Here is a 12783-nt window from a genome sequence, read left to right on the forward strand (position 1 = left end):
CCGAGTTAGTCTAGCTTTGACCTAAGTTCACAAACTATAATTGGGATAAGCCCCAGTTCACAAACTAAGTTCTAGCTTTGACCTAGCTATCGCAACATCATTCAATGTACCCGTTAGTCTTTCCTCACATTTGGTTCTTGAGTAGTATGACAATTCCTGTACAAGCTTTTAACATGTGAAATGTAATCCACAATACAATTAGAGTAGAAGTCTTTCCTCTAGTTGTCTGAATGAAACACAAGCAAAAAGATTCTTGTGAAGAGTGAAAAATAGCTTCAGTTATATGATGCATATATGTATATTTTTGTTCTATTTTTTAATTTTCACTATTTCAGTAGTCATCGTATTGCTGCATTCTATATTAAGTCTGTGAACTATTCTGTTGCTCACATCTTGTTGTTAGCTGGATAAATACATGAAAGGCATTCGAAACATCTCCAGTTTGTGTCAGCTGAAGAAATTCTCTCAAGTAACGGACAAATTTGGGCTCATCCAGGAATTTTAATCAAAAGTTTTCGTTGATTTATCGATGGTGTGAAGCGGTATGCCTCGAGATGTGGCATGCTTTTCAAAGTACTAAAACTTATGGTGAAAATCCATGAATATTAGCTTCCTCAATGTTATATATGTATCATGTCTTTTGCCATTGTTGCTTTTGTCAAGTTGATATCAAAGGACTAAGTTGTTAATAAATGTTATTGCCCTTTTATCCATGATGTGATCACAAGCTATATTTCATGATCCAGAAATAGGACTTATGAGACCCATAAGAAAATCATTATTTTGTTCCTCTACTACTAAGCAGAAACTAATTCAGGCCTTGCCCTTCCCCTCCCTTGTTTGTTCTAGGTCTATTTTCAAATTCTTTGCAGCACTTGCTTCAAGCATCCCGGGCGTCCCAGGCATCCCAGCCACAGGTTGCCCAGAGGCCCGTATCAGCCACAACGGTACCGGCTTCAACTCCAGCTTCTCTACCTCCTGTCCCTGGCCCAGCACCAACTCCATCTTTGCTTGCCTCGGCCAGAACTCGGGTCCCAGGTTCTACTTGTTCCTTGGTCTCCTCTGGTCAGATGGTCCACAATACAACATCCGTCATCCTGAGCAATGTGGCCAGACCTCGCTATAGTCCAACACTTACACCACGTGTGAACCTTCAAGTTGGAAATGAGACTCGTGCCCCTGCTCCACATTTGCATCGCTTCAGACCGCACACATCCATGTCAGTTCAAAATTTTGTGATGCCAACAAATGAGATGAGCAGTCAGCAGCAGGCTCTTGCTAATCTTGGTTCTGCAACTTGCACCAGCGCACAAGCTGCAGCTCCTTCCCATGTACGTCCATCTTTGGTTACAATTAGTGGAACCTGTCAGCCTATCAGTTCAGGTATATTACCTGTTTGTCGTGGTGCCACTCTTGCCCCAGTTGACTTGCCTCTAGATACTGGGGACTCCCAGATGGGGGCTGATCTGCAAAACCTGTCGCAGTTGGCAGATTTAAGCCCCAATTTTGATAGTTGTCTCTCATCCAATCTGGGTCTGATAGGAGGTGAATTGCCTCAATCTTGTATGGATGCTGCAAGGCCCTTTGCTTCCACAGATGTGGTCTGCATATCAGATGATGACTGATTGGTGTGGAGGAAGCAGTCCTGAGTGCAACTTGCCCATCCCAAAATTTTGTATTAAATTTAACAAATTAAAACCCTTGATGTGCAGTAAGCTGTGTCTTTCCACGTGAAATGGGAAGACAAGTGGTAAGACCATCATGGGTTACTGTGTCTGAAACTGCTGATATTTTATAGAGTTCATCTGAGAGGTGATCTTATATTCCACTGGAGATGTGCACTGATACTTCATAGAGTTCATTTGAGAGGCAATCTTGTATTCCACTGGAGATATTCACGTGTTTCAGTTGGTAGGATCCCTTTTTGAGGTCTGGGTATAGTGTGCAATGCTTCGTATACTGGGATGTAGGCAATCAGTGTGAGAGGCATCGTTTTTCTTAATAAAATGTGTATATTTCTTGACCCTTTATGTGCTGCGCTTTGTATGCTGGGATGTTGGCAGCCGGCTCAAGACATCGTTTTCCTTAACAAATGTGTATATTTCTTGATCCTCTGTCTGCTGCATAGATTTCTGCACTCTCTTGACCCTTTACAGAATTTATTTTCTTGAAAACGTTAAAATATTTGTGTGCAGATCTTACTACTTTCTTTCTGGCGTGTAACTCGGCAGGATTTTTATAGGATGGAGTCGAATTATTTCAGGGTTCAAATGAGATGATGGGGCATATGCTCTACTGTTCTGCATGAACTTTCTTAACAACAATATAGTGCTTGCACAAACAGTGGCAGATTCAGGTTACACTTTGTTTTTTAAGACGGTGTCGATATGCATACTGGTTTAACTACATAATACTATATAATTTTTTTGAAGGGAATGATACTATATAAATATACCCAGTAAATGGTGCTCTCGCAAACTGATGCATCGTGCTGCATTTTATTTGATCAGTATCAAGAGTACATCAAATAAATCAGCTTGTACGATCCCAGTCGAACGCTTTCTGAGGCAATCGATCGGCTCATTGGAAGTAATTGTTTCTGAATCTCGTTATATTTCGCGGTGTTTTTAGAGAGTGCGTTCTAGTCTTTTCTCTCCCAAAAGGACTGGAGTTGACTAATATACTTTGACCTGCAAATTTAGATCAACTTGTCGAGTATATTTTAGGACAGGAGTCTAAGGAGCAACATGTTTGTTCCCACTTTTTCAGCAATGACATATTTTTCAAATAGTTCAAATCACAAGCTATTCGTTGGCAATTTGGATTTTTAATACTGAATTTATTAGTCAGAGTGGCGCATAACATCTTACTAGCAACAAGTATTCTCGCATGCTCCTGTTTCAATCTTGGCCTTCTTACTGGGCTTTGGGTCAATATCAAACCCCACTGGGCCCATCTTGATTGTTACGATTGGCTTGTGTTCCGTCCCAAAAAGATCAGTGCTGCGCGCATCTTTATCAGATATAAACCTTCTCTTCTTGGAATCTATCATAAAAATACCATCATACTTTTCTCAAAATAAAACAAGGATCCCATCATACATCAGAGGGATTGGGATAAATCTGTGACATGAAGATGGGGTATTAGAGTTCTGCTGCATCGGATTTTTTTATTTATTTATTGTGCGTTAAAGACACATTCTGAAGATTGCGGTGCAACTCAGCGACGTAGGTTCGACACCTCTAATCGCAAATTCCTAGCCAAGGCATCTTTGGAGCAAGGACAGCAGTTTGCTCAGAAACCTAGGAACCAGTTTTGCAGGTCAGGTCCTCTTGTCGTCCAGCATGGATGAAGAAAGCTGTGTATGACTGACAATCCGGTGTCAGAGATGTTTTAGAAGCCGAAAGGCGTTCTTTTGACTACAAACGTATGTGGGGAAGTTATTGTTGGGCTTGGAACGTTACCACCCGAACCCGTCGGTTCCCGCCGCTCTAGTTTCTGTGCTTTCTTTCTTTGCTTGCTTCCTCTCGGCGTCCAATTGATGCAGCGTCAGCAGCCATCGAATGCAATTACCGGGTAACGTGGTGCGATTCCAGAAGAGATCGGAGACCTCGCGGATATGGTTGGGCTGCAGTCGTCAAACAAAATGCTGTCCGGAGTCGCCCCTTCTTCTATAATTATTGGCAATTTGAGCAACTCGGACGCCAGCTCCATCTCGGATCCGCAACCTCGGAAAAGGGAAATTTAGAAGACAAGCTTGCTCTACGACTCGACATAATTTCTTCTCTCCGATCTGCCGTAAGATTCCGACACCATCGAGCAACTTGACTGGCCTTTTTAATCCCAGCGTCGATGGAAATAGATTGTCGCTGGTCTTTTCCCCACCAGAAATCGGGAACCTGATCATAATCTAAAGGTTGTCGAATAGCTAAACCATTCCTCCGTCACTTCGTAATCTGCCTCAGCTGGTTAGCCTAATAAATATGTAATCAACTTCCAGTTCCAACCGCGCCAGAGATCGGACATCTTCGACGAGTCTCTTTTTTTTTCCCCGATGGAACGGCAAGTTTCCCCATCGAATCGGTCTTCGTGGCACTTCCTCTTCCACTCGGGTTCGGTGCATGTCCTTGGTCCGCGGGTGCATGCGAAGGCGGATTTCAACTGGTGTCCTAGTGGCAGATGATCAGACGGCTACGGAATTTGATTGGCTTCTTAGGGCGAAAGAAATAAGGGGGGAATTGCTGGGAACATGCCTAATCCTTTGATTCGGACCGCGCTTCTAGGAACATCCGGATATGATACGTTGCTCCGGGTAATTTATTCTGCATTCCAAGCAACTGTGTAACAAAAGCCAGCACAAGTATTTAAAGAAGTAACAGAGTTAAAAAATTCTGAAATATGATGAAGCATGTATAGATGCGCGCTAGGAGGCATTTGTTTTACTGCTGCTTTTTTTTGGGTACAATTCTACTGCTTTTCTGGAGTCAAGGTTAGGATCCAATTAAGAAGATGGCAACCGTATGGGAGGAATAGCTGGGAGCACCGGATAACTTTGCCCGGAGCAGAATTTCAATATCTGGCTTCTCAAAATTAGAAGACAAAAAATTATTTTTAAAACTCAAAAATGCCTCATCTTACCAAAAAAAAATAAATATTCCTACCATAAAGTTACCTTACCAAACTCTTCCGCTAGAAGATAACACCAATATCCAACTTCAACTAAAAAATAAATTCAAATATACCGAATCTGAAGCTCAAATTAATTTACTTAAAGTAGCACTAAAACTAGCAAAATTATATATCTATATATATAATGTTTTTGTGCCCGAAAATTGCAAGAATGCACGAAAAATGGAAAGGAATTCATTATCGGAGACGTGAAAGAATGCAAGATTAGAGGCAGAAATCTAGAAATTTAATTTGAGCAAGGGTAGGAAGGGAGAAAGAGGGAGGAATGGATACCGAACATAATCAATAGTTGTGTGTGTATATAAAGTATGGGCAGCTTTATGAAATCTGATCCGTTTCCTGATGTTGGACATTTTGCGGCATTAGCAACTTGAGCAGGTTAAAGATGGATCCGGAGAATAACAAAACCGGAGCTAGCTAGTGCAGATATATTATGTTTCAGGTGCTTGCTGCTGTCACCCTCTCAAGGTGCTGGAGTGCTGTTAAACACTTGTATAAACGGAAATGGCTCTCAGATGAACTATCACGGAATTGAGCTTAAAACTTTTTCCCCTAGCATATAAGCAATAGACTAGACCTCGGAAGGAGAGTTGAGCTTAAAGCTCCTCTCAGCATACATACATGATATGGACAAGAACTCCTTTGGAGAGGGTTGCACCATGCTCAGCAAAATTACTTCTGGTTTGGTAACTTGAACCATTGCACGAACTCGCAATAGCAGCACATCCTGCATCTTGGTACCAAAAAGAGAGGCACCTTCTTTTTTTCCTTTCCTTTTCTTGCCTCACCTTCTTTTTTTTTTTTGCCCCCTCTAGTGCCGAAGCCTAAGCGAGTATTCTGCCATTGATGCAGACACTTCGTTCCTCTTTCTGCTGTGACATTACCTCTTTCATCCGATCAGATCACCCTATGAAGATGCCTGTGTTTCCTTCGCTGCTTTGACAATCCCTCTAATTTTTCTGGGCCTTCCTCTAGTGACCGAGCGTGCAGGAACAACATCCACTGTAGCATCGAATGATGAGCTTGGCTCCAAGTCTGAAGCAGCCTCATCTGTAGCCGGCATGTCCCTCACATGATTAAGAAGCCGGCTCAAATGCCACTGAACATAATCGAAACGATCCTTTGTTATTGATGATTCCTGAATGATGATAGAAGCAAGGGACCTCAGTGCTTGCGAGCGATACTTATAGCCACTACTTTTTGGAAACAATGAACTTTCGCGACGCCATCGATGCAACAGATATTTCTCTGGAATAAGAAAACAATTCTTCAATGACAACACCCGAAGGGCGTGCCTGCACAATATTCCAGTGCACTCAAATCCTCTGCAAGTGCAACAGATATCTTCATTCAATGGGATGCAGCTTACCACGTGCCCTCCATCCGACTTCAAGTGGTGTCGAACAAGATAATTCTCTCTTGACGTCTCAAAAACTGCAAATTGTGTTGACAACATGATTTCCTTCTGAAACATCTCAAAAGCATAATGTGTAAGGATGGTTGATGCATGTTCTTCGATGGGCAAGCATGTCCTAATCTTGATATTCTGTTGACTTTGTTGTGTTGTTGCCTCTTCTCCTGCTTGATTTTGGAAATCAACTGCAACACCCACCTGCATAAAGCATTAAAGCACACATAGGTAATCGGACAAAACTGTCAAATTGCAAATGCAAAATAATAGTTCAGAAATATTGTATTACCTGCTCTACGATATCCTTAAGACGAGTTTGTGAGTTTAAGAATCCTCTGAAAAAAGACCTAATTGACATTGAATGACCAGTTGTCAATAATCCACCAAAAAACCAATTTCGCAAGTATGGAACTGCCCAATAGGACCGATGAGAAAAGAGTAGGGCTATATGCTTATTATCTGAGCCAAGTCCAAAATCAATAACCATCTGATTCCATTGATGCTCAAATTCCTCCTCAGTATCCAGATCATGTATTCTATAAAACTCAGACTTAAACTTCTCATATTGTGGACCCAGTGAGGCAGAAAACCAACTAGGTAGCTTGGACATTAAATGCCAAATAGAAAATGCATGCTTTGTGCTTGGTAACTCAACTGAAACAGCATCTTTCAGCCCCATATGAAAATCTGTTAATATTGTTTGCGGGAATTTCTTATCCATAAGCCGGAGAAATGCCTAAATAAACAGATAGTGGAAGTATCAGGAGGTGCACAAAAGATTACATGGTCATGTGAAACAAACATCCATAACTTCTCGCACAAAAGAAAAGCAACACGTATAATGAGGGAGCAAAGCATGACAGACAAACCTGCAAGGCCCATTTGTATGAATCTGGCTTTTCGTCTAGCAGGACAACGCAACAAAAGAATATGGTATGCCCATGGTTATCCACACCAAACCATACCCCAGCAGGTCTGTCATATGAATGTAGATGATAAGTTGTGTCAAAAAACAGCACATCTCCAAACAATTTGTATGCACGAACCGATCCTGCATACGACCAAATAAGATGCTCGAGCTTATTATTTTCATACAATGTAAACTCATAACGGAAGTCAGGGTTCTTCTCTTTCATAGCCTTGCAAGCCTTAAGAAGTTCTGATCCTTCACTTTCTGGATTAATGCTCATAGAGGCCTGAAGGAAATTTTTCAAATCCTTCTCTGTAAACGTCAACTCACCTGGCCTCACTCCTTTTTCCATTTCCAGAGCCCTCATTATAAGATTGACATTGCAACCACCCTTTGCTAGCGCTAAGATACGCTCACGGTCAACTGCTGATATATAACGGTAGCCAGGGAAATATTGTGCATCATTGCTATCCAACAGCTCATGGTTATGCACATTATTAAAATTGACAACCACCCATCGAGTTACGCCTGCTGAGATGTTCTTCTTTATCACCATTTGAGCATCACATTTGCACCGTGATGGTTTCTTCTTTCTCTGGCGTTTTGCTTCCCCTGATTTTATAGGCAGAGGGGGGCCGGCACGATGGCAAACAAGTTCCCGCTTGTATACTCCCAATGGATGCTCTGGATTCCCCTTGGAGCGCTCTCGCCTGACCAGGAAACCATTACTCCGCGCAAAGCTGGTATAATACTCCAGGGCCTCATCATCACTCTGGAATGACTGTCCTACATATGGAGGTGCAACAATCTTGCTCGCACCTAAAGAAGTTTGGGGTGTTCCAAGTGAAAGGTTCGGCTCCGTCAGTCCCATTGGTTCCACTAATTCATCTTCCTCATAACTATCAGCATCAAGATAACATTGATCATCCCCACATGGGCATCGCTGCTTGTGGGTCCAGTGGGCTTTCATTATTTTCCACTTAACGGTGTAATTTTACCAACTAGTGATAACTTCTGGAGTTAAAACAAGGAAAATACAGAAACGTGTTAATTTGAGGAAGGGAACAAGAAGAATGCAGAAATGAAATGCTAACAATTGCACATAGATGTTGGAACTGGACTAGATGCAAACTTTTTTAAGTCTATCACCAGCCATAAAACACCGAACAAATTCATGTTTTCGTGATCATGCTCATCTGCTTTAGCTCCATACTACCGCTATAGAGTAAAAGAAAGAATGCTATGAAGAAAACATGGTGAGAATAAGGACCTAAGTCATTTGAGACGCAGTACAAAATGCATGAAATTGCTAGAAATAAATATTCAAGATGAACTTGGTGAGGTTTTCTTCGGAACATAGATAAACTTGGTGCTTGCCCAAGATTCATATTGGAACATAATCCGAAATTCATAAAAAAAAATTATAATGGGAGCACGGCAAACTGACTTGTTATATGAAGGAAACTTAGGGTCCAATACCGAATCAGAAATCATCCCCAACATCAACCGAAAGAGACCAATATTTATAATTTTCGCAATGCCAGTTTCCCGTCCCTACCGATCTGGTACTGGTTGCATTGTTTCTCTTGCGTTTTCCAGTCGTTCTTGTCATTCCTTCTTCTTGCTCTTCTTCGTCTTTTAAAGTTGCATTCAAGATTCGATAGAAGTTGAAAGAGAAAAAAAAAAGGAAAGAAGGGAAAAATTTCCCGTTGTACAACTCGGCCGATCTGGATCGGCCGTCGAAGACGAATCAGAGCAATACAAGAACCAATATATCTACCTCGAATTAAGAAAACCATCACCAAGCATAAAAGAAGCTCCTTTTTTTGTGTTATTGCGAAAGAACAGTAAGAATCCACGAAATAATATACAGAGTCTAATCATCCAAGGCGGCGGAATCATCAGACGTCAAGAACGCATCTAACAGAACTAAGCATGGAAGCAGAAAAAGACGAAACCCTAGATAGTTGAGGAAGAGAGAAAGAGAGGAAAGGATACCGAAGTAGAGGTCGTAGACGCCTGTTCCCATGGTGATGATGGTGATGTTGTAGGGCAAGGGATGGATCTTTTCAAGTTATCCTTCCTCTATTCCTCCGCTTCTCCGATCTAAATCCGATTCGTCCTCTCTTATCGATCGAGAGAGGGAGGGAGAGGTGAATGGGATTGCGAACGGAGAGGGCGAAGAATGATATTTAGGGAGGAAGAAGGGAATACGATCCAGCGATCAAAATAGGAGGGGGGAGTGCTTCGGATTTTTCTTTTTTCTTCTAATTTTGGTAGGGAGAGAGAGGCCGGAAGAAAAGAACTCACGGAGTAACAAGAGGGCCGCGCTAACGAGCGTTTGGGGCTACCGAGGGAGAGATGGGACTCAGCGGAGGCGGTTGGACGGATTCTACGTGATAGGCCGCGAGTGGTAGACCATCCATTTTCAGAGGACTAAAAAAAAAAAAAAAAAAAAAAAAAAAAAAAAAAAAAAAAAAAAAAAAAAAAAAAAAAAGAGGAGGCATGGTGTCTTACATACTGTGCATTATAGAAAAGCGAACAAAACTGTAGATTGAGTCATCTTCTTTGCTGCTCATCATTTTGAAATTTTTTTCTAAAATCATCTGCTCCTCTCCACCACACGTCGCCGCTGTGAGGCCCAGCTTCATTGGGCCAGGCTGTTGGCTCGGCCCGGCCCGTTGCCTAAATAGAGGCCCGAAGGCCTGTTTCGAATCAAAAATAGGGTAGAGCCCTGGTAGAACTCGGCAGATAAGAAAGAGTCCATCTCCACCCCGAGCTCCATCGGAGGTTAGGATAACCCTAGCCTCCACTTCTATTTAAAGCCCTCATAATTCCTAGTTCTTCCTCACCGAAGATCGTCGTTAGCCGTCGTCGTTTTTCTTCTTTTTCCTCCCTTGATTGCCAATGGCATAAACTCCTTGTTCTTGCTTAAAAAAGTAGCCAAGCTATGCCGGAATCACAGGTATGAGCTTTGATCTTCTTCTCCTTTGTTTCCTCGTTCACCAGCCTCATCGTTAGCCAAGTTTTCGTTAAAAAAAAATCTATGAAAGAAGGGGTTCCGTTTATCCCCTATTTTTCCATCGCTTCTTTCCCTATTTTGGCCATCAACGTCACCGCCTCTTGACACCGGACCTCTGTTCAAGTTTCTCAACCTTCCATGGACCATTCACGAGGAAGCCATGGCTGCCGGTGAGCGGCCAACAGCCAAAAATGAGGAAGAAGCTCTAATTTTTCTATTTTTCAAGCTTGCCTCTTGTTTTCTCACCGGCCAATTATTGTTGTTGGTTGTCCACCACTGTCGGCCGCTCTTCGCTGCTTGCACTGCCGCTGATTGTCCACCATTGTTGGCTGCCTACTGCCACCTTGTCGGACCACTATGACCAAGCTGTAGTCTCACCCCTTTCTTCCCCTGTTTTGCTAGGAAAGAAGAGAGAAGAAGGAGGAGGAGGAGACTCGTTCTTCTCTTCTCTCTTCTATCCCTTCTATTTCTCTCTATTTCTCTCTCTAACCATGCCTAGGGATCCTCGTTTAAGATCCCATCTTCTTTTTGTTCGGATCCCAATTTACTCCAATGTGGAGACCTAGAATCACCTCGATACCTAGGTGATAGGCCGGCTAGTTATCTCGACCCTTGTCAGATCTCTTTAGAATTCGGTCAATATTGACCTTCATTGAGTCACTTAAATCATGTTTAATTTTGACCAATTCAGTTCGTCTTGTTCAGACCAACCCATGCAGTCGGGTACTGCTGCCCGATCGACCTTATCTTTTCTTCATTTTGATTTGGGCATGAGGTCGTATCTCTAATAATATCTTAATTTTTAACTTTGCTTGGCTTTTAAAATAATAATAAAATTAATTGTATTTAAATGATATTAAAGCAGACGAATTTGACTCGTCTAATTAAAGCGAGATTTTGAAGCGAGAAAAGGTAAGTAACCTAGTGCTTCAAAGTATATTTTTAAAACTTTGGTAAAGTAATAATTAGATTATTATATTTGATTGTGAGATTTAATTTATACATGATTAAATGGGTTAGGCATGTTATTACAGAAATAACTATTTGAAAGTATATTATGTATTATGTTATTTTTGTAAGATGAAATTTGGAAAATATGATCGGAGAAATTATGAAATTTATTTGATATATATATATATATATATATATGTAGTCTCAGCATAACTATGATTTGACTCCACCAATTAAAATTATTCATTAACCTCGTCGACTTGCAATCTAAGAAATCGATTTCGTCACCAAGCTACCGATGATTAGATTAGTAGTATATGTTATTTGGTACTTTGTGTGTCTTGTATCTATTATTTAATTTATGCCACTGGGTTATGTAGCCATTGCTTAATGTCGGATCTTTACTGTCAGTTTACAAAAGGGATATTTATATTATTCAAAATTTAATTTATTTTCGGTCAGCATCATGCTTTTTAATTATTTATTTATTTAGCATTCTTAGAATCCACTTTGTGGTGTTATGTTGCTTATTGAGCTAGCGTAGCTTATTATTTTTTTTAATTATTTTTTAGATTCCAAATCATGATTGCTCGGGACTTAGAGGAGTGCGCTAGATCTTCTGAGGATAATCATACTTATTGAAGTTCTAGTTTAGACTATTTAGGCTAGTTTAGTTTAAATATTTTATTTGAATCGAATCATAATAATTAGTTACAATAATCAGGCTTATCAAATAATTGATTTTGAGAATTATTTGTTTAGATCTTGATTTAAATTGATCGAAGAATTATCATTATTATTTTGAGATTATATGATTTGATTAGTAGCCTTGCATGCTTGTAAGGTCCACCCTGTAGGTATGTGGCATCTGTTATGCTTCGAGTCCGGGGTGTCGCAGTTGCCCCTCTTCACCTCCTGCCACACATTGCTGCCCCCCTCCACCTCCCGCAAGTACTACAACAGCATCCTCACTAATGCTAATCTCTCCACTGTCACTATGGACGGCTTCTCCTTCTTCGCCATGCTCTCCATGGTTAAAGGCTTCGGCACCTCCACTCCCTCTCCCTCCTCTAGAAGATTCTCCTCTCATCCGCTTCCTCCTTCGCTACCTCCGCTTTTCTTCCCCTCCCTCTTCGCCAACACCGACGTCTCCAGAAAGAATAAGGCTTCGGAATTTTTTTGCCCTTTTGAAAAAAATAAAAAAATGGGGTTAGCAATAGAAATGGTCGAGCCAGCCTGCTCCTAATTTGTTAGGTAGAAAATATCCTATTCGAACGATTCAAATATCTCCTAATTTTTTTTATACAATATTATAAAAAAATAAAAATTTTAAAAATAAATAGTAATCATGCAAAAAAATTTGAACTATTTGAGAATTTTCAATTTTCTCCTAAAACTTTAATTTACTGCAATTATGCCATCGATTTTTTAAATTAATTCAATTTGAACCCTAATTATAAATTTCATATGGCTATCGTGATGGAGTTGTGTCCAACTTATATGGCAGAAGAGGATGCTATAGACATGGTTTTGTGCCCTATTTTCATCCTTTTTTTGTTGGGGGTCTTGAACTCCAATTTCCGTCCAAATCTCTTATCTCCCTCTCGACAACTAAACAGCGGCAACGATCGTGAGAGTGGTGGTTGTCCCTTCGGCGAGAGGCAGCAGTGTGCATAGCAACCGGTCTTCCAATTTTTTGATCACGGATTCCTCACTCTATAGGAAAAAATAAGAAAGAAATGACTCAACATCAAATATTACTAATAATTTTGAGTGGAAAGTGGGGACTCATATGAAGAC

General features: G+C 40.9%; 2 protein-coding genes across 5 annotated transcripts in view; one reads left to right on the forward strand and one right to left on the reverse strand.

Annotated features, from left to right (window-relative positions):
- MOM (ATP-dependent helicase family protein) overlaps positions 1-2109 on the forward strand; it is a 35502-nt gene extending 33393 nt beyond the window's left edge. For 2 of the 3 annotated variants that reach the window (XM_008809385.5, XM_017845913.5), the window contains exon 22: positions 850-2109. In XM_008809385.5, coding sequence (XP_008807607.4) covers positions 850-1625 — 776 coding nt within the window. In that variant the 3' untranslated portion in view covers positions 1626-2109. Of the gene's footprint in view, positions 1-403; positions 730-849 lie in introns of those variants that run through there. The other variant, XM_026809707.4, reaches the window with a different exon arrangement.
- Positions 2110-5220: 3111 nt separating this feature from the next.
- LOC103719888 (protein FAR1-RELATED SEQUENCE 11-like) lies at positions 5221-9425 on the reverse strand. 2 transcript variants are annotated; one of them, XM_088706133.2, is made up of 5 exons: positions 9009-9303; positions 7341-8024; positions 6970-7151; positions 6390-6836; positions 5221-6301 (listed from the first exon to the last, which is right to left on the reverse strand). In XM_088706133.2, exons 2-5 carry the CDS (start codon positions 7978-7980, stop codon positions 5597-5599), a joined length of 1974 nt encoding a protein of 657 aa, XP_088562259.1. In that variant the 5' UTR covers positions 7981-8024; positions 9009-9303; the 3' UTR covers positions 5221-5596. The 2 variants fall into 2 exon arrangements, with proteins under 2 accessions (XP_088562259.1, XP_008807587.3); XM_008809365.6 differs by having other exon boundaries at positions 6970-8024; positions 9009-9425.
- Between the last annotated feature and the right edge of the window lie 3358 nt (positions 9426-12783).

The sequence above is a fragment of the Phoenix dactylifera genome, chromosome 10 (genome assembly GCF_051530095.1).
Source record: "Phoenix dactylifera cultivar Ajwa chromosome 10, Ajwa_hap1_PhDact_Kaust_v1.1, whole genome shotgun sequence".
NCBI classification, from domain to species: domain Eukaryota; kingdom Viridiplantae; phylum Streptophyta; class Magnoliopsida; order Arecales; family Arecaceae; genus Phoenix; species Phoenix dactylifera.